Source organism: Carica papaya, chromosome 1 (assembly GCF_054855325.1).
Source record: "Carica papaya isolate Zhongbai chromosome 1, ASM5485532v1, whole genome shotgun sequence".
NCBI classification, from domain to species: domain Eukaryota; kingdom Viridiplantae; phylum Streptophyta; class Magnoliopsida; order Brassicales; family Caricaceae; genus Carica; species Carica papaya.
Genome location: NC_142309.1, coordinates 6,183,523 through 6,207,142, shown reverse-complemented (window position 1 = coordinate 6,207,142; position 23,620 = coordinate 6,183,523). Strand labels below are relative to the sequence as shown.

Genomic DNA, 23,620 nt, shown 5'->3' with positions numbered 1-23,620 from the left:
GAATTTTAGTTTAATTTTTTAATATTTAATTTATAATGTTTTAATTTAATTTACTTTAATGAAAATAAAAATAATAATAATGATAAAATAGGGTAAAATTATTTTTAGGATTTAATTGAAATTGATTTTGGGAAAAATGAGTGAAAATTTGGATTCTGGGGGTGTTTTTGGAAAGAAAATCGAAAACCGGGGGTCAAAACGCAATTTAAAAAAGTTGTACCACGTCAGCAGCTCAGTCAGCGGCCCCAGCCAACCAGAACACGTCGCAAGGCAAGGAAGCTGACGCGGGAGACCATGCGGACGGAGCCACGTGAGCGATCCGCGTGCACACGATCGAACGGTCCAGATCTCACGCGTGCGAACGACCCAGAACTTACGCGCACGGACGGCCCAGATCTAACGAGTGCGGACGACCCAGATTTAATCACGCACGGACAACCCAGATCGCATCGCGATGGACGACCCAGATTTATTCTTATTTTAATCGCTATTGGACGGCCTAGATTAAATCGTGATGGATGGCTGAGATTAAAAGGGGAAGGTTATAAATAACCTCACCCACACCCGACCCCAAACCCTAGCCACTAGTGCCCTCGCCGGAGAATAAGAACCAGTCGCCGAAGGAGCCGGCCGCCGTCACCCGCCACCGCACCAGAGGGTTTTTCGACCTCCAAACGAGGTAAATTTTCTCCTCTTGGCTCATTTTTCGAAGCTGAATCTGCCTACGGCCAAATCGGAGCCAAACAACCGGCCAATCGGCCGAAAAACACTGTCGAAGTCCAGCGGTGTGGCCGTGGCTTCCTTCGATTTTTGCCTCTGATGAAGCCCTTTCCAGTTCTCATTTGATGCAATTTTTACACCACTGTGATTATCGTCATTTTCTCTACAGGTTGACTGGAGCAAAATATCAAACCGCGACTCGTGCCGGAGAAGCCGCCGTACCCGAGAGCTCTGCCGCCGGTAAGTCTCAGTTTTTTGTGATTTTTTGACCCACCGAGGGCCCTAGGGTTGTTTTATTGCAGGAACCAATGCAAGTTTGGCCAAATTCGGCCGAAAATGACCGAAAATGGCCAACCCGAGGCGGATCACCGCCGCGGGCGGCGGTGCCGTCGCCGGAACACGGCGGAGCCGCCGTGCCAGAATTCTGATATTGGCCAAAAAGGGGCCTTGGGTCTGATTTGAGATTTTTAGAACACGTGTAGGTACTGGTAGTACGTTTCAGTTTCCTTAAAAATATTCAGGGAATTTAAGGACAGCCCGTAGGTGCACTGTAGAGCTGATTTCAGACCCCGAAACAAGTAAGGTTCTCTTACCCTATTTTCTATCACGAAATTAAAGCCTAATAAATAATAAAACAGTATTTTATGACTTTATAGATATGTATAATTGATTAAGGTTGCCAATAGAGCCCGAATCTAATATATTATCGGTCAATTGTTGTTTGATCTACTTTTCAGTATTAAATGCACTATGGTATTTGATGTATTTATTTTATGATTTCGTATGCATAAATCATAGTTTCTTTTATTATGGTTTGAATTATGGTGAACCTGATGTTGTGTTGTTTTGTTTGGTGTTATTATTGGTTTACGTGTTTGTGTATGATTGGAAAATTGAGACCAAGAAAAATAAAAAAAAGGTTATGTGACTTGATAAATGGATAATGTGGACAACCTGACTAGATATCCTAGGAGATGGTGGACGGACCGGATCCGTAGGGAACCCTACCGGGAATGTGGTCTCTCATATCGGACGGGGTATGGAGACCTTATGTGTTTTGGCGCCCATACTGGATGGGGTATGGGGACGGCCCGTTTCACCCTCATACCGGACGGGGTATTGAGGTTTATTATTTTGGCGCCCTTACTGGACGGGGTATGGGAACGGCCCTGGAATCAGGTTATTAATGTTAATGGTTCACGTGTAGGGGGGACCCCCTATGGATACTAATAGGCTGGTAAAAGAGGAAATTTGTTGCCTGATTATTGAAGTGCAAAAGTATGACATGTGCTATATTACTAAGTGTATATGATTTTATGATGGTTATAATGCTATTGTCTTCATATGTTATTTTCACAAATTTCACCGAGGTAAGTGGACAGTAAAAGTTTTTATTATTAATAAATGAATTTGTTATAAATTATGCTCCATTAGTTGTTTTTGTTTTCTGCCAATCTTTACTTCTGTGGCAGTGAGATAATGTGATGTCTTTACTGGGATAATGTAGCTTATTCCTTACTTAACCATTTCAGATCAGGAAGATGTGATTCCCGAACCCGTTCCACAGGATGACGGTGAGTTAGACGTCTAGAGACTTTATAGTTCTATTTATAGTTTTTATTTCGAGTATTTCTTTTAATCAGCTTATTCTTTCATATGTTGAATACATTTTTAGTTATTGTGTAAGGGATATTAATCAAAATTTTTATTTCGCTTCTGCATTTAAAATTTTTTATACATACATCTTCATTTAAATTTTCGGGGCCGTTACAAAAGATGTGTAAATACTATTTCATTAATAAAATTTAAGGTATTTGAGTGAAGAAAGCTTAATAGGTTCTTCTTGAACTTAAATGATATATAATACATACTAATCCAAAAAAATTATATGATGGAGGTATTAGTAATAATGTACTTAACAAATCAACTACGTGAAATATACCCGAGTATTATTACAATAATTTCTTTTTAGAGTTATTATAATAATTATTTCATCTACAAAAGAATAATTATTTTGTGTAGGAGCCCCCTAAATAGCATACAATGAGGTAAGGCAAACTACATAGGAAAATACTTGTTTAAATTACTTGTATTTTCTATAGTTTTAAATTCAAAATACAAAAAATTGAATTGAAAATTACATTTAGTGTTTTGTTTTTTTAAAAATTGTTTATTGATTTAGAATAATGTATCACATATATGTTCATTGATTTAAGTTTCAAATATGATATAATAAAATGATTTTTTTTATCAAAAATAATTAATTAATTATAAATACGACTCTCAGTTATAATATATTCTATATTATATTTTGCATTCGGCATATCAATAATTTTAAATTTAGGATCAATTGAGAGCATTTATAATATTAAAAATAAAAAATAAAAAAATGCATTTTCTATTAAAAAAAGAAATTTAAATTCTTATGAAAGTGAAAATTTTAATATCTTATTATTAGAAAGTAGATAAATTTTTCAAAAGAAAAAAATATTAGAAAAGGGTCCAATTTTTTAAAGAAAAAAAAAGTGAAAATTTCATGATTTGCTGTCAAAATAAATAAATACAGAATTTAATAATCCAAATAAGAATAAAATAAAAAAATAAAAAATAGAAGGTTGAAAGTGTAGATGTGACAGCTGCCGCTTAGAAAGAGCTTCGTTAAAGAATGAAAAAGAAAAAAAATATAATAATAAAGAAAGCAGAGAGTCAAAGAGTGTAACTTTTTTGGAATTAAAATTTGTCTGTAATTAAACCCGTGAAAGTGGAAGTGATGAAATTAAATTTAAAAAGAAATTAGGTTAAACCTGTGTATAAGTTTGAGTTAATTTTGTGGGTGTTTTTGGTAAATTCAAGAGGGCAGATGTTGTTGAGAGACATGTGAAGTACTGGAGACTTTAGGGCTGTGCTTTTTGTTTAAAGGTCCAATGGGGTGCTTCCCATGTGCCCTAAATAAAATCCAGTTTTTCTTCTCCAGTTTCTTTCTATTTCTCCACATTTACTTTTAATTACTCTTACCATTTTTTTTTGTTTTGGTTAAAAACAATCGGTTGGCTCGACTTGATAAAGGAAATTTCTCAATTTAATTTTCTGGGTAAGCTTTTATTACTAGGGGTCCTAAGTAGGGTCCCTTTCTAGTAGGATGCCAAGTAGCAAATAACCTCTTTCTCACTCTGCTTTAGATTGAGCGTCTATATATATGTATGTCTCTGTGTTTGCATTTCTGGCTAAAACTGGAAGGAGAACAGAGCCCATACCATTTTTTACAGGTCTGGTGAAAGTGGGCTTGAAGCTTCTCTTTTGAGATCATCAATGGCTGTTTTCATGGTGGTTCTTGTCTTATTCTTTTTGGTGCTCTGCACCTGTGCTTCTTTGTTGAGATGGAATGAGGTTAGATATATGAAGAAGGGTCTTCCTCCTGGCACAATGGGTTGGCCTATCTTTGGAGAAACCACTGAGTTCCTCAAACATGGTCCCAACTTTATGAAAAACAAGAGAGCAAGGTGATCTTCTTCTTCTTCTTCTTCTTCTTTTTCTTCTTCCTCCTCATCTGCTCTGGAGTGGCTTCAAAGCTTCACTCTCTTCGCTTCAGATACATTTTTGAACAAAATCACTCTCTAGAGCTATGGGAGTTTCATCCTTCCTGAGACCTTTCCTAGATTAAAATGGCTTAAAGAGATAGTAACAATGAAATTATAAAATTATAAGTGATTTCATACTTATGGGGGAGATTTGACTAACTATACCCAACTATGGACCAATACATCTGTGTTAGTATCAACAGTTTATAGGGGTTTTCTTGTAAATTCAACTCCATTAACACTAAAAAAACATGTTTTTTTTTTTTTTTAAAATGAGTATAACATAATCTTGGTTTGTTTATTGAAAAACAGGTATGGCAGTTTTTTCAAATCACATATTCTGGGGTGTCCTACAATTGTTTCCATGGATCCAGAGGTGAACAGATACATATTGATGAATGAGGCAAAAGGGTTAGTCCCTGGCTACCCTCAATCCATGCTTGATATCTTGGGTAAATCCAACATTGCAGCCGTTCATGGTTCTACCCACAAGCAAATGAGAGGTGCATTGCTTGCTCTAATCAGTCCTTCAATCATCAGAGACCAGCTTTTGCCTAAAATTGATGATTTCATGAGAACCCACCTTGCAGATTGGGATAAAAAAATCATCAACATTCAAGATAAGACTAAAGAGGTTTGTTTCATCGTCATTCAAACTTTTCTTGTATTGTTTTTCACTTCATTTTTCCCCTGTTCTAATCTATATGTATATACATGTTTTGTAGATGGCACTCCTTTCATCACTCAAGCAGATAGCTGGTGTTGAATCAAGTCCAAAGGCCAACGAATTCATGGCTGAATTCTTCAAGCTTGTGCTAGGAACCTTGTCTCTTCCTATTGATCTTCCAGGCACAAATTATCGTCGTGGATTCCAGGTAATCTTCAACACTTTTCATGTAAAGATTGAAGCTTTTTATGTGTTTAAATATAAGCTAACATGACTGAGAATGTATATTATGTTGCAGGCAAGAAAAAACATTATTAGCATGCTAAGAGAGCTGATAGAAGAGAGAAGGGCTTCTCCAGAAACCCACCAAGACATGCTTCATTATTTGATGGGAAATGAAGAAAGTAGATATCGATTAAGTGATGAACAGATAATTGATCAAATAATTACAATACTGTATTCTGGGTACGAGACGGTTTCAACTACTTCAATGATGGCAGTCAAGTATCTGCATGATCATCCAAGAGTTCTACAAGAACTTAGAGTAAGTGTTGAAAAAGGAAACAAGAGCTTGTTTATTAGGAATATGAAAAGAAAAAAAATAAATAACTTGTTTTGATTTTGGTGTTTGAACTTGTTGTTACAGAAAGAACATATTGCAATTAGACAAAGGAAAAGGCCGGAGGATCCTATTGAATGGAGTGACCTTAAATCGATGCGATTTACACGAGCGGTAACAGATCTTTATTCACTAAATATATTAATCGTACAGACTTTTGATTTGAAGAAGCTTTGAAAAAAAAAAAAAATGACTGGTAAAATTTATGCTTGATTATTTGTATGCAGGTGATCTTTGAGACTTCAAGATTAGCTACAATTGTTAATGGAGTTTTGAGGAAAACTACTCAAGAAATGGAAGTGAATGGTAATCATACACAACTTTTCATATAGGGAAATATATATATATATGTATATATATATTTGATATATAATTACATGAAAACATGTAAAAGATGTCATGAACATGAGATCAGCTCCCTGAGTGGACCTCACTCTATCATGATTTACATGGCATACCTACCAATCCAGCTAGACAATTCCCTTGATGACCCATGTCTTGTTTCAATGATTTTTGACAAGAATAGAACTCTTTCTGATGAAAAAGAGTCTTTTTTTTTTTGGCTCAATCTTTGCATATCTTTATGTAAACCAATTTTGATTTTAACAGAGAAAGAAACTTTATCTTGGGTTGGAGGGATTTGGGAAACATCTCCCATGGCTAACAACATGTTTTCCTAAAACAAAGATTTGGTAGTGTGAATAGTAAAAAAAATTACAAGTGGGTGATCAAAGTTTTGGTTGTTTCAGGATTTGTGATTCCAAAAGGATGGAGAATTTATGTTTATACCAGAGAGATAAATTATGACCCATATCTATATCCTGATCCACTAGCATTCAATCCATGGCGATGGCTGGTTCGTCTTCTTTCCCCTCTTCCTTTTTTAACTTGCTGTAATTTTTCTGTTAATGAAAAATATCATACTGAATCCAAAAAAAATTACTGCATACAGGACAAGGGTTTGGAGTCACAAAGTTACTTCTTGATATTTGGTGGGGGAAGCAGACAATGCCCTGGGAAAGAACTAGGCATAGCAGAAATTTCTACTTTTCTTCACTACTTTGTAACTAGATACAGGTAAAAACAAACACCTGTTTTCCTTTTATAAAATTTTTCAGAGCTAGAAATTGAATTAACAAGATGGGTTCTTCCTTTTTTCTTGGGAGCAGATGGGAAGAAGTTGGAGGAGACAAACTGATGAAATTTCCAAGAGTTGAAGCACCTAATGGACTTCACATTAGAGTCTACTCATCTTACTGAAAAGGGCAAAAAAAACCCAACTTTTTTGTGTGTACAGAAGAGATGTATAGGCCCATTATACCCTTGTGTATATATATTTATGTTCTCTAACATATATTATTAGATTAAGAAAGAAAAAATGAATCACACAGAGCGTTTTTTTTTTTTTTTTTGATATTTCGGATATAATCATAGATTTAACCGACATAAATATTATTATTTTTTTTAAATTCATTAAATATTTATATAAAATATTGTTTAAATCCATTTTAAATAATTGAGGGCACGAACAAGTAAAGTGTGTGGAATTATATAGAGGAATAGGTTTTTAAGTACCATACGAGAGTGGATTTTCAATCAAATCAAACTGTTGGGCCCAATTTTATTAAAAAGTTAATGCCCTAATTAACGAGATTTTAACCTTTTTAAAAAAATATTTAACTATATTTTTATTCTGCTTAGTAATGACAGCATGTTTGTAACTAAATTTGATTAATTAAATATAATATAATCATATAATGTTATCTGTTTGAAGTAAATAAAGTCAAAATTTGCATTACCATTTATTTACAATTATGATAAGCAATAAAATCAAAGTAAGAATATAATATTAAAAATTTAGATCCAAAGCTATTGTTATATCATCTACAAGATATATGTTAGAATAATAAATAACATTTTAATAGAGAAATACGTGTCAAAAGTTTATATATTTTATAATTTTAAGTAATTAAAAATTCAAATAAATAACTAATATATATATATATATATATATGTTTGTATTCGACTAAAAGTTAATTTTTATTTTTATACTTAGATTGAAATTTTAAATAAATAACTCTTTTATTACTTTTAATTAAAAACTTAATAGATAATAATTATTATTATTATATATAGTTAACTAAAAATTAATATTTATTTTTATATTTTAAAAAATAATTACTATATAATCATCATTTTAAATTTATTTTGTTTTTTTAGATTAATTTAAAAAATAAATAAAAAAAGAATTAATGTGTCATATTTTGATTTTACTTATCTATTATATAAATCAATATAAATCATTACACATTAAAAATTATTTGAAAATATTGACTCACTAATCAAATAATATTGAAGCTAAATTAGTTTTTGAAATAATAATCAATTTTAATTAAAAAAAAATAGAAATTAAAGTCAAATATTAAAAAAGTCTACACTGCCTCAATAAAAATAAGATTAGATTAGGTTTGGTTTGGGGAGGTAATCCGGTATTTATGAGATTAATTAATATTTTTGATTTACGTTAGGCAGGCATTATAATTTTATTAAAATATTTAATTAATGATAAAGTTTTTGGATTTATTTTTAATTCTTTTTGTCTACACATTTCACGAATAAAAATTCATATTCGAAATTATTTAATTTTTATTTTTATTTAAAAATTATAATAAATAATAAATTTATTATTTTTTAACTTGTTAAACTCTTCGTAACTGTATAATTATTGAAATTAGTGTTACAATCGAATTAATAAACTGCATTAAGTTTGCTTCCCTCTTCCTTTTTATAAGTGGCAATGCATATTTTTTTTTTTAAATTTTTCTTTATACTTTTATTTTATTTTGAACCTTAATACGTATAATTTATAAAATTTACACAGAAAAATATTTATCAACTATAAGTTTTATTAAAATAAATCATATAATTAAACTGTGGTAATAAATGACATAACTAAAATTATAAATTTTTTTATATTTTGTATGTTTATTATTTATGAAATTATTAGATTTTACTCACTTATATTAATAAAATTATCCGTTATTTTTCATAAATTTATAAGATAATTATAACTATGTCCTGAAAGTTAATAACAACTTTATTATAAAAGTTAGTGAAACAAATTTGATATATGCATTTATATTTATTAACTTAAGTTTTAATTATTACTTTTTTGTAATAAATATCAACAATTACAGATTCGAATAAAATTATATTTTTAGTTGTATCTTTTAGATGTTTTTTTTTTTTATAAAAAATAAAATATATGAAATTTTTGATTAAAGAAATATATATATATATATATATATAAATATTTATTAACTTAAAAAAGGATTTTGGGGTAAAAAAGAAGTGAATGAAATCTAAGAACGCGTTTTCCCCATAAATAACGGCAAAGGCCATTGGAACAATTCTTTATTACCAGAGAAATTCAGACGCGTCTTAAATTACCCCTCCGCACCTGCCGCTCATTCCGCTTCCCACGAACCCTCCCATATAATACTCCCGTACAAACTCCTCTTTTCACATTACCCTCTTTCCCCCTCCAAATCCCTCTCTGCAACTCCCCCAAATCTCTACAATGGTTGAGCCTGCTACTACTGGTGGGGCACCTGTAATTGATAACACACCGTTGTTGAAAGATGAGCTTGATATTGTCATCCCCACCATTAGGAATCTCGACTTTCTCGAGATGTGGAGGCCCTTCTTTCAACCCTACCATCTGATCATCGTCCAAGATGGTGACCCATCAAAAATCATCAAGGTACCTGATGGTTTTGACTACGAGCTCTATAATAGGAACGATATTAATAAGATCTTGGGCCCCAAGGCCTCCTGTATTTCCTTCAAGGATTCCGCTTGCCGATGCTTCGGTTACATGGTGTCCAAGAAGAAATATATTTTCACCATTGATGATGATTGCTTTGTAAGTCTTTTTCTTTGATAAAAAAGATTGAATTCCGTGTCTTTACTATCTGGGTTTTTGCTATTTTGTATAAATTTTGACGTTGTAATATTAGGAATTTGGTCGATTTGGTTTCTTAGGTGTTTGTATTTCTTTTTTATTTTCTCTTGGTGTGATTTGTGGATTTGATCAACATACATTCTCCATCATGCTTTGCATGCAATTTTTGCTTTCGTGCTCTTTCTTGTTTTTACTTTATGATGAGAGTAATTATGGTGATGATATTGAGTTACATGTTCTGTGTTTTTGATTTCGGAATCCTCAATATCATGTGTAGATATGATAAGTGAACATAGTCCCTAACCCCTAATTCAACTCTTATTGACTGGATGCGAGAAAAACTCATCTGTCAGTGAAATCACATCATGGCATCTTACAAAACATTGATGCAGATTGCAAAATCGATGCTTGTTATCTTGTGTCAAACAGTTGCATCTGGTTTTCACTTTTGTGCACGATTGTCAGTAAACTATTCAGATCTCTCCCGCTCAATAATTTATTGGATCAAATTTGACCCACAAGCTCTTTATCAGAGATAGCCCCATTCGTGCTCTCTGATATACTAGATTTGGAAGTTTCAAGCTTTGTTCTTATTTCTTTTTTAATGTGATGTGACGGTGTTCTTTGTATTTATATGATTCTTATATGCATCAGCTTTGTTTGACTATGGAATTAGATTAAAAAAAAATATTCTGTTTGGAATGCGCTGTTTTGACAGTTCTCCACATGCCAAATCATGATAATGTGTCTGTAACGAATAAATAATTGATTCAGAATGTGGTCCATAGCTGTGAAATTTCAAGATCTTTATAAATTTACAGATCTGTTTTCTACTTATTATCGAAAAGGGGCTTCACCTTTTCTTTTTCATGTGGGTATGTACAATAATTAAATATAGCTTGCACTGCATGATTCTTTAGGTCGTTATCATGCAGCCTAATGTTCTGGTTTCCTTTGAAAATAGCATTCAACTAAAGGGTAGATTTTATTCTGATATGGCGCTTTATATGGGAAAATTAGTAAATATTTTTTGTGATATTTCAAAAAGAATTTTAAATGTTGTGTAGTTGTCCAAGCAGTTGACTGATATTTTGACCGTATTTTCACATTACTGGTATAATAATTGAAAATTCTGATTGCTTGATCATCTTCCTTGCTGATATGAGAATGAAATATCAGTACTTTTCCTGAGTTTTGTCAATTTGTCAGGGTTAACCAAATGTAGATATTCTTTCTTGATGCTATGAACATGAACAAGATTGTGTTCTTTCGTTACCAGACTGGTTAATCTAAGGATGTCTTCCAATGAGATCACGTGTTTTTCCTTTCGCTTTTCCCTTTTGTAAGTATTTACTGATTTAAGTATTAATGATTCGTAGGTTGCTAAGGATCCATCTGGAAAAGCCATTAATGCACTTGAGCAGCACATCAAGAACCTTCTCAGTCCGTCAACTCCCTTTTTCTTCAATACACTGTATGACCCTTTCCGTGATGGTGCAGATTTTGTCCGTGGATATCCTTTCAGTCTCCGTGAGGGTGTTCCAACTGCTGTTTCTCACGGCCTCTGGCTTAACATCCCAGATTACGATGCCCCAACACAGCTTGTGAAGCCTCTTGAAAGAAATACTAGGTTACTCTTCATGTACCTGCACAAACAACCACCAATGTCTTCCCAGTTTAATTTTCACTAACTTGTATTTCATATTGTCAGGTATGTGGATGCTGTCTTGACGATTCCAAAGGGAACCCTGTTCCCTATGTGTGGCATGAACTTGGCATTCGACCGTGAGTTGATTGGGCCTGCAATGTACTTTGGACTGATGGGTGATGGTCAGCCAATTGGCCGCTATGACGATATGTGGGCTGGTTGGTGCACCAAGGTAACCTACTGTTTTTCTTTTTTCCCAGTCTTGCCATTTACGATCTGCTGCATCCCATCAGAGAAAACTGTAAATAACTGAAAGCTTGGTAATTTTTTTCAGGTGATATGTGATCACTTGGGGTTGGGGGTGAAGACAGGTTTGCCCTACATCTTTCACAGCAAAGCTAGCAACCCATTTGTGAATCTGAAGAAAGAATACAAAGGCATCTTCTGGCAGGAAGAGATCATCCCATTTTTCCAGTCGGCTGTGCTTCCAAAAGATTGCACCACTGTCCAAAAGTGCTATATTGAACTGTCAAAGCAGGTGAAAGAGAAGCTTGCCAAGGTTGATCCTTACTTTGACAAGCTTGCAGATGCCATGGTCACATGGATAGAAGCTTGGGATGAGCTTAACCCCTCTAACGCACCCAATGGAAAAGCTTAAGCCAGGATTTTGGTTAGCTTCAAATAACATTAATTTTCCATGATTTATGGGATGGATAGTCTTTTCAAATAGTATTATTACTCTCCTTCCTCCTTTAGTTTTCTCTTCTATTTGTCTCCTGATAAATCAAAAGTCAGGGATCCGGTCTGGAAGCTGTTGGATATAGGTTTATTTATTTACAAAATGCTATGAGCATAGAAGAACAATAAGATATAGTTCCATACAGTACTGAATTTGAATAACAACGTTTACTTGTTTGGTTTCCCGTCTTTTAGAGTTTGTGTTGAGAACTGAAAGAAAGCTAAAGTAAGTTTTCAACATTATGCTTACACTTATCCAGAGGAGCAAACAGAAATCCTTAATCACGATTTCATTTTAATGTTTATATGCTTTTGGTATTTCTCTCAATGCCTACAATTACACGTCTACAGGACATATAGGCTTGTGTGAGTTTGTATTTTGCTAAGCCTTATAAAGCATGTAAAGGGTCTTGAACCCAAGATAGCAAAGTCCACGGGGGAGATACTCAACCTGCACGGAATGGCTTGTGCTGCGTGTTTGGCTTCTCAGAAAAAGTTCTGATCTAATAATTCGAAGATTTCTTCATTTAGTTGTAAGTTATGCTTTTTTTTTAAAAGGAATTCATTCATAATATTAAGTGGGCATTAAAGCAATATCCAGTGGGAGATTCTTCAAACTTGGGACTCCGGAAACCAACAAACAGTGCGAGTAATGCTATGAACCATTTTATTACAATGTTGTCTTACCCATCAAACCAAAATATTGGACTAGATAGACAATTAGAATTTGCAATCATCAACAAGCTAAATTCTAAGTTGTCTTCTTCGTTCGTTGTCAGCACCCGATGCACCTTCAATGTGTCTACTTCAACTCTACCTGGGTCTGATAGTTGGAGGTAATGTAATTCAAGTTGTTCTCACATCCTAAAAGTTTTACCGAATAAGTGTTCCTGCATCCGTGGAGTTTGCCTAAGAGAGCAAGCAATACCTGACCTTCTGAGTTCTAACCACTGCATCGTAACCCGCTTCTTCACTAGTGTCGAAGATGGCAGCATCGATATTGCATTTTGATACTCCCAACGATAGTGCTAACCATTTTGCATCAGAGCCCTCGCCTGTACCCTGTGTATCCCGTCGTCTTTTGATGTCCTGGGCATATCACAGTTTAGTTAGGAATTTTTTTGCTAAGTAAACAATAATCTGATCAGCAAAAGGTTTACCCAGCCATATGTACCTCATTTCGTTCGAACCAGAGTCTCCAAAGGCAACAGAGTATTTTACAGACTTGATCCTTGGATAGCATCTTGATTTTCCCCTCTACCCCAACCATAGATCCCTGCTATCCTTTTCATTAATGTTGAGGTCCATTAACCGACAGCAATTCCTTGAGATCCATTAACCGTTAGCAATTCCTTACTTTCTCACACTCTATGCAAGTGTTCTCAACAGTTTCCTCCAACTTACACTTTGGGCATCCCGTCTCCAACTCCATACCTCTCTCTTTCAAGACTAATTTTGCTGGGAGAGCTTTTTGTAGTAAGTACCAAATAAAGTTTCTTACTTTGGGCGGGATTGCGAACTTTCACATATATTTTCAGATATTTATTTCATACTGCATCGGAGATAAAGGACGACCTCGTAGTAGGTGGTATGCAGATTTTACCGAATATTTATCATATGGAGACAAGTACCATATGCATATCTATCTTCCCTACAGCGAAATCTCAGGAAAATACTATTGATCAGATTAGCTTCTTCCTCGATAAATATTCCTTTCACCATATCCACGTTCTAATTGACCTTATCTGCGTTAAGCAGGTCAATTACTGTCATACTTTAAAGGCTTTCAATGCACAAACTTCGAATATCATATCTTGGTGTCTAGGTAACCATGGATCCACCCATATGTTCACATGCTGACTTGTTTTAACAATCCACCATAGTCCATGTTGTAGCAATTCCTTTGCAACCATCGAATTTCTCCAAGTAAAACTAGGATTAGCTCCAATATCCTTCTTGGAAAATATTTGGCTTTGAGCGTCCGAGCTAATAATGAGTTTAGGTTACTTAGAATTCTCAACCATGTTTTCTCAGCATGACAAGATGAAATTCATGCAATTTGCAAAACTCCATTTCTCTGTCCTCTTTACTAAAATACATCGCTTCGGGTTTCCAAGGCAGATTCCTTTGTCCGTTTTTCTTTCTTCCTCACCAAAAACTATTTATCATAATTTGTAATTCTTTACAAAGTAGGACAGTGATTTAAAAGGCTCCCATACAGAACGTGAAAATTGTTTCGGTCACTAATTTCAAAAGGATTTCTATGCCCATTATTGATATAAACATGGTATTTCAGGCTTTAAGTCTATTCCTAAGCTTTGTTTTGAAGTAAGCAAATAGAAGCGCTTGCTTCTACCAATAAAAGATGATAAGTCCAAGTACTGACCATGATCAATAACATTATATATGCCTATAATATTATTGAGATGCATGCACAACTCTTCTAGCGTATTGATCGATGTAAATTCGTAGTTTTATTCCTATAAATATTAAAAATATTTCTAATTCATAATTTTATAATTCGTTTGAAAAATAATTTTTATTTTAAAAAATATAGAAAGAATATTTTTAAATTTCAGTCCAGATATGGTCTTATGGAAAAGAAGTGATAGAAAACCATTACTTTAAAAAAAAAAAAGAAAAAAGAAATCGCTGAAAGTTCTATTTCGAGAGTTTTAAAGAAAATGTAAATCGCCGTTGCCGGGGATCGAACCCGGGTCACCCGGGTGACAGGCGGGAATACTCACCACTATACTACAACGACATTTTGAAAGATGGTTGCAGTTTTCTTATTTAACATGCAGAATCCCGGATTATGAAAAATTAAGTCGCCGTTGCCGGTGATCGAACCCAGGTCACCCGCGTGACAGGCGGGAATACTCACCACAATACTACTACGACTTTCTGAAAGATGGTAGCACTTATTTGACAAATGAGGATGCTAAAAATATCAGATATAACTAACATTGAGGCTGTAAATCAATAAATTATATTGACTGCAAGCAACAAAATCACATCGTACATTTCCAATACCTAAAACTGTCAAAATTTGCTTCAACATTCACTAAAAAGTTCACTCAGTTTCTCTCTTTTTGCTTGAAACAATAACAATCAGTTGGAAGAGCACCTTCCCTGGCTGCAAAATGCAAGCCCTTCCAATCTCTTTTGAACAAACTTACAGGAAAATTTTCTTTACCATGACTCATCGGAGAACAAATTAAATTCGTGGGCAGCAACCATTGAGTGCTAATTTTCCGAAGTTGAAGTCGGATCGTCCGTTTTTTGACGCTTACCATTGGGCTCATCACCATCTTCACGGTTAAGACAACCATTCACTGCTTCTGCACCAAGAAGAGAGACGTGTTTGCTGGTGATTTGTCGACCTGCCCTTACCTTTGGACCCCAATGCCTTTCAGGATTTGGAAGGAAGCGAGCAATCTTCTTTGCCTGCGCCTTGCTAAGCGATGCAACAGCTCGAGCAAAATTTGCCTGTACAAAAGAAATATCACAGATTTAGTTGGGTGCCAGCTTTCTCAGTCTCTACTTTTATACATATATGTGTCACTGTGTATATAGTAAGAGAGAAGAAGTTGAAAAATTGAGGTGTTTTTTTGTTTCTGAAGGAGCATTCAGAGTTCCACTAGAAACATACTTCAAGACTTGGTTCTTTAGCAAGTATCACACTTCCAGGCTGGTCAGGTGGCTGTGCTTTAACTGGATGATTCTTGACCTTCAATATAAAGAAACCATTACATCAATGTCAAAATTCCATACCGTCCCAGGAGCATTTAGAGAATGCAGCATAACATGCAAGCAATCATCTAATCCTTAATACATCGTGCAATAGACAAGTAAATGTTATTCCTTCACAAAAGATGAAGGCAGTCTGCCAGTGTGTGCGTGTGCCACTTCAAATAGTTGATAATCACTGAAATTCAATTTGTATTACAATTGAAATCAACTTTGAAGTACATTAAACTGCATAAAAAAAAGGAAATGAAAGGGAATTCTTACCCAGCAGCGCATTATGTCCCAAATAACATCCATTGGGGCATCAGATTTTAACCCAAGTGGATTCACGTGAGTTCCAGAGATACGATAACCTGCATTGATAACTGCCGATCGGAACATCACTGCTGATGGTGAAGTACATTTTAGAGTTGCACAGAGGTTGTGCAGACTCAAAAAGAGGGGAACATCAGGCAATTCCTGCATAAAGTTCCAGAATGGGGAAATCAGCAATAACACTTTGGCTTTCCGGCTTATCAAGGATAAGAGGTCCATACATATGCATTCTTATACCAAAAGAATCTTCTAATACTATGAACAACCAAAATCTAGTATAAGCATTGCTATACCAACTTTAATAGAGTTGGTTGGTTACTCCTCAACTAAGTTTGAGGTTGAAGGTTCAAGTGACACCCCCAGGTTCAGATACATATGATTCTCATGTAAAACAAGATTCTTAACAACAGCAAATTTGGAAAAATAATTATCACTTCAGCATAAGGCACATAAATTATTTGTAAATGCAACACTTGTTACAAATAATTTAGTTAGTTGATTTTAGATAATCTTATCACAGAAGTTATAATTCAAGAGATGCAGGGAAGTACAAGTGGTAGATATAGCTTGTAAGATCAAATTTTTTTAAAACAAAATATAGCTTGTACAATTACTACTAAACATCAACAAAGGAAAGCAGAAACAAGAAGTCACCACCCAGTTATGGCCAAAATAAGCAGAAAAAATTAAATTTTCATGTAAAATTATGGAACTGTGCAACATCAGTTGGTACAGCAAAAACTTAAATAATTTTATTAACCCATGTCACATATCATCTTGGGAATAGTGTCTAAACACTACCATGTTCTACTTCCACCATCAACATTGTAGTAGGCTGTCCTGAATAATTTGATTCAACTGTCAAATCAGGCCACAGATTTGCAAGCAAATTGAAAAACAATTAATAAAAGCTAACCTCTGAAATTGTAGTCACTACAGCAGAGATGCGTTCGTAAGCAGGATATCTATCTTTCATAGATTTCACATCTGATAATATGGAAGTCACCCACTCCTGATCATGGATGGGAGCAGACCAGATAGGTCCACCCATGTTAAATTTCTTCCCACAGTCGCTACACTCTTGGGGAACAACAGGACCAAATCCAGGTAGATATCTCACACTGTTATTCTGAAGATAAAGGAAGATCCCATGTCAAAAATTTTTAAGTTTAAAATTATTTTATAAAACAGAGACATCCCTTAAGATTTGAAAAGATGCCACCAAAAATTCTCCAGGACTAATTTATCCTCATTATTTCTCCTGTTCTTCTTTATAAGACATGCAACTAAATTACCCAAGAAAATAGATATATTTATGTCCCTAGGTAAAATTTACACTTGTCACACCAAATGCAGCATCAGTTGTCATGCTTACTACAGACAAAAGCAATTAGAACATTTTACTTGAGTTTGGTTCATATCCTCGTCCATTCTTAGACAATTCCTAGTTCTCATTCTGTATTAGTCTTAATAGCATAACTAAAAGGTGGCTTGTTTGTTTTGAATTACCAACACCATACTTCGTTTCTTGATTGTATAAGGGCAGTTTCTATCTTTCAAAGAGGAGTTGAATCCACAACATCAAGAAATTTGCAGTGGATGTGGTGGCTACTCAAAACTAAAGATGAAAGTTTGGTACTAGAAACAGATTTGACTTTCGTAATCTGACAAAATATAAATTTGGTAAATTGGGTCTGGTAATCTGAAAAAAAATAATAAATTCAGTTAAAAATATTTTAGTAATCTGGTAATTTGGTTTGTATCAATTTCTTGTTACAAAATTTATGATAATTTGGCTTTACCAAAATACTGCATATTTAAAAAAAAACTATACATAATAAGATAGATATGTTTTGCACTTTGTCATCATATTAGAAAAAGGAAAAACCTCAAGAGTTCAGTTTTTCGTCTAAACTGAAACTGAATAAATTCAGTTCAGTTTTTGGATCTTTTATCCTTGTTTGGTATCGTCAACAGTTTTAAACTTAAGCTTAGTTGGTAAATTGATATCAATATTACCCAACTTTACCCCTAAGTAAAAAAAAAGCTAATTCTAATTATGCATTAAGGACTAGTATGGTAACCAGAACTAAGAATTTAATAAAAAATGAACCAAAAACAATGTTAATATCACAACACAACAGCTGTGTTGATATGATGACACTGCTGACTATTATTTTCTTTATATATACAACAATAAGCAAGGCCTTTTTTAGGAAAGAAAATCAAAGATTTATTAGCACTCATGGTGAGTAAAGAGATGCCTTTTTTTACTGTTGTCTTGCTGATATTAAAAAATAAATAAATGTTTTTTGGCATGTGGTAATGCTTATACAAGATCTTGATTACAAAATACTGTGTTTCTCAGTACAAAATAGTGAGCATAAATGCCAGTATCCTACTTTCCTAATCGGCATGCATGGAAAAAAATTGAAAGTCAAGTACATGTCAAAGACAAATAACCAGTAATTTGACATCAAAAAAGGAAACAGACCTTGGAGAGAGTCCTTCCAATGGATTGAAGATGAAAAGAATCACAACCAGTGCACTGATAAACATATGAGAGCTTAAGAGGAGTGTTCTTCATCGCACTTGCAGAACTGCATCAATTCAACCTTCATTTTAAGTGATCATGATATGAGTCCTATTTCAATCTGGAAGTTATTCATATAAAATAAAAAAAAGGGCCTACGTGTATATACGAACAAAAACTCGAACATAGAAGTCCATTTGTACAGACAGCACAGGAACTATGTACCGCTTGTAGCGATTTGCATGGCTCTGCGTTCCCAAAAAGAAATTGAGAAAAATTTGCATCAGATTAAAAACCGTTATAAGATTATCCCTTTATGGCACTATTATAGAGAAATACCTAAGCTTTAGTGATGAAGAGAACAAATGCCAAAGGAAGAAAAAAAGAATTGAAAGAGATAAGGAGAAGCAACAGATATCAAGAACAGGGTCAAATAGTTTAACTGATTCATTTACTTTCAAGATGCCAAAATCAATAACTTCTTTCTAAAACAAAAGATTAGCAAGATAACCAAAATATTATTTCAAGCGTAGTCTGCCCAGTAAACAACTGACTACTTTTCATATGTGTTCTTAGTCAACAAATAAATGCCTTTTCACAGAAATAAAAGTACCTCGATGCTTGCAAGAAGAATCCTCAAAGCCATCTCATGGCAGTATTTCCCTCTCAATGGGTAAGAACCATATCTGAACCCATGATCAATAAAATGCTTAGGCTCAGAAATTCAGAAACAAAGTTGAAATGAAGACTGGAGTATCTTACTTGGAATAGCACACCTCGCCATTACCCCCACAAAGGACCGCCATATCGGTTGCTGTACACATCAGCATGCCTCCATCCACAACAGATTGAACTGCAGAGTCCAGGAATATTGAAGGGGAACCATAGGGATCAAGATCAACCTGCAAAACCAGAAAGCAGAAGGCATTAATCATGATTTTATATATCTGCATATCTATACCTTTTAAGTTACCACAAAAAGTAACAAATGCATACCACATCAAATTCTTTTGGATGAGTAAGCATAAACACACGAGCATCAACATGCTGAGATTCCACCTTCGAACATGCCACCGAACCATTGAATTTTATGTTTCTCCTACAAGCTTCAACTGATGCTGCAAGAAAGAAGACGGAAATAATAACTCTTATGAGGAATGGTGTTGCATAAGCAAAAATGCTGCAAACAGCCTTCTAAAAGATGGATTAGATTTTCATTATTGACATCTGCAATGACATATGCTATGAATCCAAATGCAAGAAAGTATTTATGTTTGTGAACACAAATCTGAACAAGAACCAAACTGTACATGCATATTAGCTAAATATAAGTTCCTCCATTCCACGAACGTGCCATTATCAAGTCAGAAAGAAGAACAATTTTTGCACAGATAAAATTGGGTGAGGGGGATCTTTAGGAAGGAACAGAGAAAAAACTGCATTCCTAGCTAGATAAAATTGCATGCATATTTATCTGTACATGCATATTAGCAAGATAAAATTGCATTCTTAAAAAGCAACAAGGCTCTTTAGGAAAGAACAGAAAAAACTTTACTCAAAAGCACCTTTATCGTTATCCAGTGCAACAACTTTACCAATCCCATCTACTTCACGGGCATATCTTAGAGCTCTCAATCCAGAAGCTGAAAGGGCCTACAAAGCAAAGAAGAGAGAATCAGAGAAATGGACAAGTTAACCTAAGAATGTTGTAGAACCTCAAATGGATCAACAGAAAATAATATACATATTTCTGTAACTAGGAAGAATATAGGAAAACCTCAAGAACTCTTGGTGGCTTGAGTTCCCCTCGAACTTTACCCTCTGGGGCCTTGGCAGATTCTTGTGATATGCTACAAGTTTCATCCTGTGATATCTCTTCATTTTCTTCACATTCTCCGTTAGGTTTTTCACTCTCCATAGCATAGTCATTGAGAGCTTCTTCCGCAACAGATTCCGAATCATCCTTCTGGGCCACCTTCATTGCTGATTTCAATCTTTTAGACAAAATTGCTTCATGCTCCTGCTTGCGTTTGGATATGTATGTCCTCAGAACAGCAATTGACATGTCTCTGTTGTTGACCTGACCATTATATAGCAAACAATTATTAGGAGACAGCAAAATTCAGACTAATATACATGTAAGATAGTATGCAGGAATGGACATGTCCTTGCAAGACATTATAAGCATAACCATGATATATGTAAACTTCAGAATAATGTCAACAGGTGCACGGCAGAGCCAAGACAGCCCAGATTTTCAAATGAGGATTGATTAGGGTGCAAACTTAGTTAATGAATAGTTCAATTACGCAGACAAGCCAGATTTTAACTGTCAGTTTGCTGTTCAACCAAATCAAGAGAGCTTCTGAACTGATAATACAAATGAACCACGGCGTGTCAAGTCAGCATCATAGACATAAAGCAACGACTATGATACCATCTAATTCAAAATCTTAAAACTTTATATTCCCAGATTTCTTCAGCAACCAACGCAAGCTTTCATCAATGCTTTCAATTCAAAGACCCAATAAGACACCATAGTAACAGAAAAAGCACCCAAAAAAACTAGAAATCTTCCACATCCTAATTCTTTTAAACTCAAGATTCTACTAAAATATTCTTATGAAACTATCGAACAAGCATAAAACAAACATAATAAAACCCAAGAACACAGACAAAGTAGTATAAGCAGAAATTGAACACAAGTGGTGGAAACAGAGATAATTGAAAACCAAGCACCCAATCGACAAGAGTAAAAGACTACGTCTTTGAGACCTGGGTTTTGTTGTAAAAGACTTCGTTTTTGGCATGCATGAGGATCTCAGCCTCGCCTTCCTTGATGATGGTAAAATCATTGAGATCCGTCGACATGGTTCCTACTTTTTCATGCACCAAATCCTCACCCTTTCGGTTCGTTGGTGTGTGATTATTAGATATGGAAGTGGAGGAAAAGGGATGAGAGTGGAGCAATGAGAAGCTAATACTCCTTGTGCTTCCAATAGCTGAGAGGTTTTGCTGCGGTTTAAGAGCCTGGGCAACAAACAAATACATTAAATGAAAGAGCTAAACATATAGTTTTGTGAATTTGTAAAGCGGAAACCCTATTTCTGATTCTCAGAGCACGTTACAGATTGTTGGCGGTTCGTAGCAGAAGTGGGCTTGAGGGGATGAACGTGGGTTGAAGAAATTGGGCTGATAGTTTTCTCCATTATTGTGTATATATTTTTGGCGGTTTGTACACGTTTTAATTTTCTAAATTTATTTTTTAAAAAAGTAATCTAAATTTATTATATACTATTTTTTTAATAAGCACAGAATATAAATTTTAAAAAAATGTAATGATAAATAAAATAAAGAATGAACGATAATTATAAAGAAATAAAAATATTCGTAATGAAAATTTAAAAAGGAAATTACCTTTTAGTCTAATTAAATCATCTCAATTCTCCTGGTTTGAAATATATTTTTGTTTGAATTACAACATTACATTTATGATAAATTAATATATTTATTATAAAATAATAATAATTAAATTAAAAATATTATAAAATTATGTTTTTAATAAATTTCATGCGTATATATATATTTTTTTTGTTAAAATAGATAATTATATAATTATATTAGTCATAAATTATTATTTTAGTTTATATTTTATTTCAATCTTAATTTTTTTAAACAAAAAAATACCCCGAGCTTTTTAAATTTATTCAAGTAGCTGAAACCGTTTAAATTTGGATGGAAAAACTAGAATTTACTTAGGCTTTGTCTGGTGGGAAAAAAATTTCCGCAGAGCTTTCCAAAAATGGCTTCTTTCATAATATGTAAGAAAAAGAAAGGACTAAATGAATCGGTTGGGAGTAACAGCTGGCTTGTGTGACGTAACCGTAACTTGGTAAGAGGCAAATGTATATAAAGAAGACAATGGAATCGTTTAAACTCCAGTCTTCGTCTCCAAAAAAAGAAAAGATTAAACTTTGTGTAGTCTTCGTCTCTGTTTCTTGAAGCAGAGCGACCATGGAATCGTTAACTGATGATCAGAAAATTGTCATTTACTTGAACCCCAAAATCATGAAACTGGTATTGCCCTTCAGAATAATGCATACGGAAGCCATTGACAAACTGTCGCATCCACGAGAATACATCTGTGAGAGACTTGATGTTTTGTTTCGTTTTTTTTTTCTTTTCTTGATCTTCAATTTCTGATTTCTTGAATTTAATCTATAAAAGATAAAAGATCTTATGAAGTTTAATTATAACCCAAACATTCGGCGCATGCAGTAATGCGGCCTGCGAGTGATTCATGTAGGTACTTCTGTACAAGAAGAGAGGTTTCACTTGGACTTGACATCAGTGATATTGTGGCTGAAGCAATGGGATTCTGGAGACCAGCGAGTGAAGATGGCCCAGAAGATATTTTCTATAAGGGCAAGAAGATTGGTGAGAAAAGGGAACTAGTCTACTGGGAATCCCATAGAACGAAAGAGCAAGTGGGTGATGTACGAGTATAAGGCGTTCTTGAACGATGACGAAGGCTCTCCTTCTTCCCCTGTAACCGAATACGTACGTACATACCATTATTATCTCTCTTGAAAACTATAAATTTGAGAAATAATAGGTATTAATGATGATGATTGTTATTGTCCTGATAACGATCAGCTTAAAGGAAGGCTGGTGTATAAGCTGAAATACATGATAGATGATACTGAGTCGGAGCTAGATGAGGAGTCGTCGGCTGAAAAACCTGATGATGTTGATGGTGAAACTGCAGAAGCAGAAGCAGAAGCAGAAGCAGGAGCAGCAGCCGTCGCAAAAGCTTTCGTTCTTGATATCGAGAAAAAGGATGAGCCGTCTGCGGCATCGCAAGATTCACCCAAAAACAACTGGAGTGGTCGTCGGGGATGATCCTGAAAGGGACGATGAGAATTAATAAGGATTTTACATTGACTTCTATATTTTTTTTTTCTTTTTTTGTTTTGACAGTCTGAATCCACCATTCTTGAGCCTGATCTTGAGGCTGAATTCTTAGAATAAAGCAGGTGGAAGAACAGTTTCATTTTTTTTTTTTTTAAAAACTGCAGCAAATCTCAT

The 23,620-nt window shown here is 34.3% G+C and overlaps 4 protein-coding genes and 1 non-coding gene across 5 annotated transcripts; 3 read left to right on the top strand and 2 right to left on the bottom strand.

The window, feature by feature from the left end:
• Window positions 1-3,848: 3,848 nt before the first annotated feature.
• BR6OX2 (brassinosteroid-6-oxidase 2) lies at window positions 3,849-6,992 on the top strand. The gene is made up of 9 exons (XM_022049539.2): window positions 3,849-4,220; window positions 4,611-4,932; window positions 5,024-5,173; window positions 5,264-5,509; window positions 5,612-5,698; window positions 5,812-5,890; window positions 6,334-6,440; window positions 6,537-6,661; window positions 6,754-6,992. Exons 1-9 carry the CDS (start codon window positions 4,030-4,032, stop codon window positions 6,842-6,844), a joined length of 1,398 nt encoding a protein of 465 aa, XP_021905231.1. The 5' UTR covers window positions 3,849-4,029; the 3' UTR covers window positions 6,845-6,992.
• A 2,018-nt stretch (window positions 6,993-9,010) lies between these two features.
• On the top strand, window positions 9,011-12,119 carry RGP1 (reversibly glycosylated polypeptide 1). Its single transcript, XM_022049541.2, has 4 exons — window positions 9,011-9,509; window positions 10,928-11,178; window positions 11,260-11,428; window positions 11,531-12,119. Exons 1-4 carry the CDS (start codon window positions 9,165-9,167, stop codon window positions 11,852-11,854), a joined length of 1,089 nt encoding a protein of 362 aa, XP_021905233.1. The 5' UTR covers window positions 9,011-9,164; the 3' UTR covers window positions 11,855-12,119.
• Window positions 12,120-14,626: 2,507 nt separating this feature from the next.
• On the bottom strand, window positions 14,627-14,698 carry TRNAD-GUC (transfer RNA aspartic acid (anticodon GUC)). The gene has a single exon. It is a non-coding gene; the product is annotated as a tRNA-Asp (tRNA).
• Window positions 14,699-14,900: 202 nt separating this feature from the next.
• On the bottom strand, window positions 14,901-21,697 carry LOC110820184 (tRNA (guanine(26)-N(2))-dimethyltransferase 2-like). Its single transcript, XM_022049613.2, has 12 exons — window positions 21,308-21,697; window positions 20,310-20,612; window positions 20,098-20,185; window positions 19,529-19,650; window positions 19,295-19,434; window positions 19,146-19,218; window positions 18,692-18,780; window positions 18,494-18,599; window positions 16,916-17,128; window positions 15,949-16,143; window positions 15,587-15,664; window positions 14,901-15,423 (listed from the first exon to the last, which is right to left on the bottom strand). Exons 1-12 carry the CDS (start codon window positions 21,581-21,583, stop codon window positions 15,181-15,183), a joined length of 1,926 nt encoding a protein of 641 aa, XP_021905305.1. The 5' UTR covers window positions 21,584-21,697; the 3' UTR covers window positions 14,901-15,180.
• Window positions 21,698-22,227: 530 nt separating this feature from the next.
• Window positions 22,228-23,620, top strand: LOC148269122 (uncharacterized). The gene is made up of 3 exons (XM_088221565.1): window positions 22,228-22,676; window positions 22,811-23,092; window positions 23,189-23,620. Exons 2-3 carry the CDS (start codon window positions 23,027-23,029, stop codon window positions 23,432-23,434), a joined length of 312 nt encoding a protein of 103 aa, XP_088077691.1. The 5' UTR covers window positions 22,228-22,676; window positions 22,811-23,026; the 3' UTR covers window positions 23,435-23,620.

Excerpts from the sequence above, each read along its gene's own strand:
- BR6OX2 (XM_022049539.2), top strand. The coding sequence starts at position 4,030 with ATGGCTGTTTTCATGGTGGTTCTTGTCTTATTCTTTTTGGTGCTCTGC. Across the intron at positions 5,174-5,263 it reads ATTATCGTCGTGGATTCCAG|GCAAGAAAAAACATTATTAG; the intron begins GTAATCTTCAAC and ends ATTATGTTGCAG. Across the intron at positions 5,891-6,333 it reads TCAAGAAATGGAAGTGAATG|GATTTGTGATTCCAAAAGGA; the intron begins GTAATCATACAC and ends TGGTTGTTTCAG.
- RGP1 (XM_022049541.2), top strand. The coding sequence starts at position 9,165 with ATGGTTGAGCCTGCTACTACTGGTGGGGCACCTGTAATTGATAACACA. Across the intron at positions 9,510-10,927 it reads CCATTGATGATGATTGCTTT|GTTGCTAAGGATCCATCTGG; the intron begins GTAAGTCTTTTT and ends AATGATTCGTAG. Across the intron at positions 11,429-11,530 it reads GGGCTGGTTGGTGCACCAAG|GTGATATGTGATCACTTGGG; the intron begins GTAACCTACTGT and ends AATTTTTTTCAG.
- LOC110820184 (XM_022049613.2), bottom strand. The coding sequence starts at position 21,583 with ATGTATTTGTTTGTTGCCCAGGCTCTTAAACCGCAGCAAAACCTCTCA. Across the intron at positions 19,219-19,294 it reads GGCGAGGTGTGCTATTCCAA|ATATGGTTCTTACCCATTGA; the intron begins GTAAGATACTCC and ends TCATGGGTTCAG. Across the intron at positions 15,424-15,586 it reads CTAAAGAACCAAGTCTTGAA|GCAAATTTTGCTCGAGCTGT; the intron begins GTATGTTTCTAG and ends TCTTTTGTACAG.
- LOC148269122 (XM_088221565.1), top strand. The coding sequence starts at position 23,027 with ATGTACGAGTATAAGGCGTTCTTGAACGATGACGAAGGCTCTCCTTCT. Across the intron at positions 23,093-23,188 it reads CTTCCCCTGTAACCGAATAC|CTTAAAGGAAGGCTGGTGTA; the intron begins GTACGTACATAC and ends GATAACGATCAG.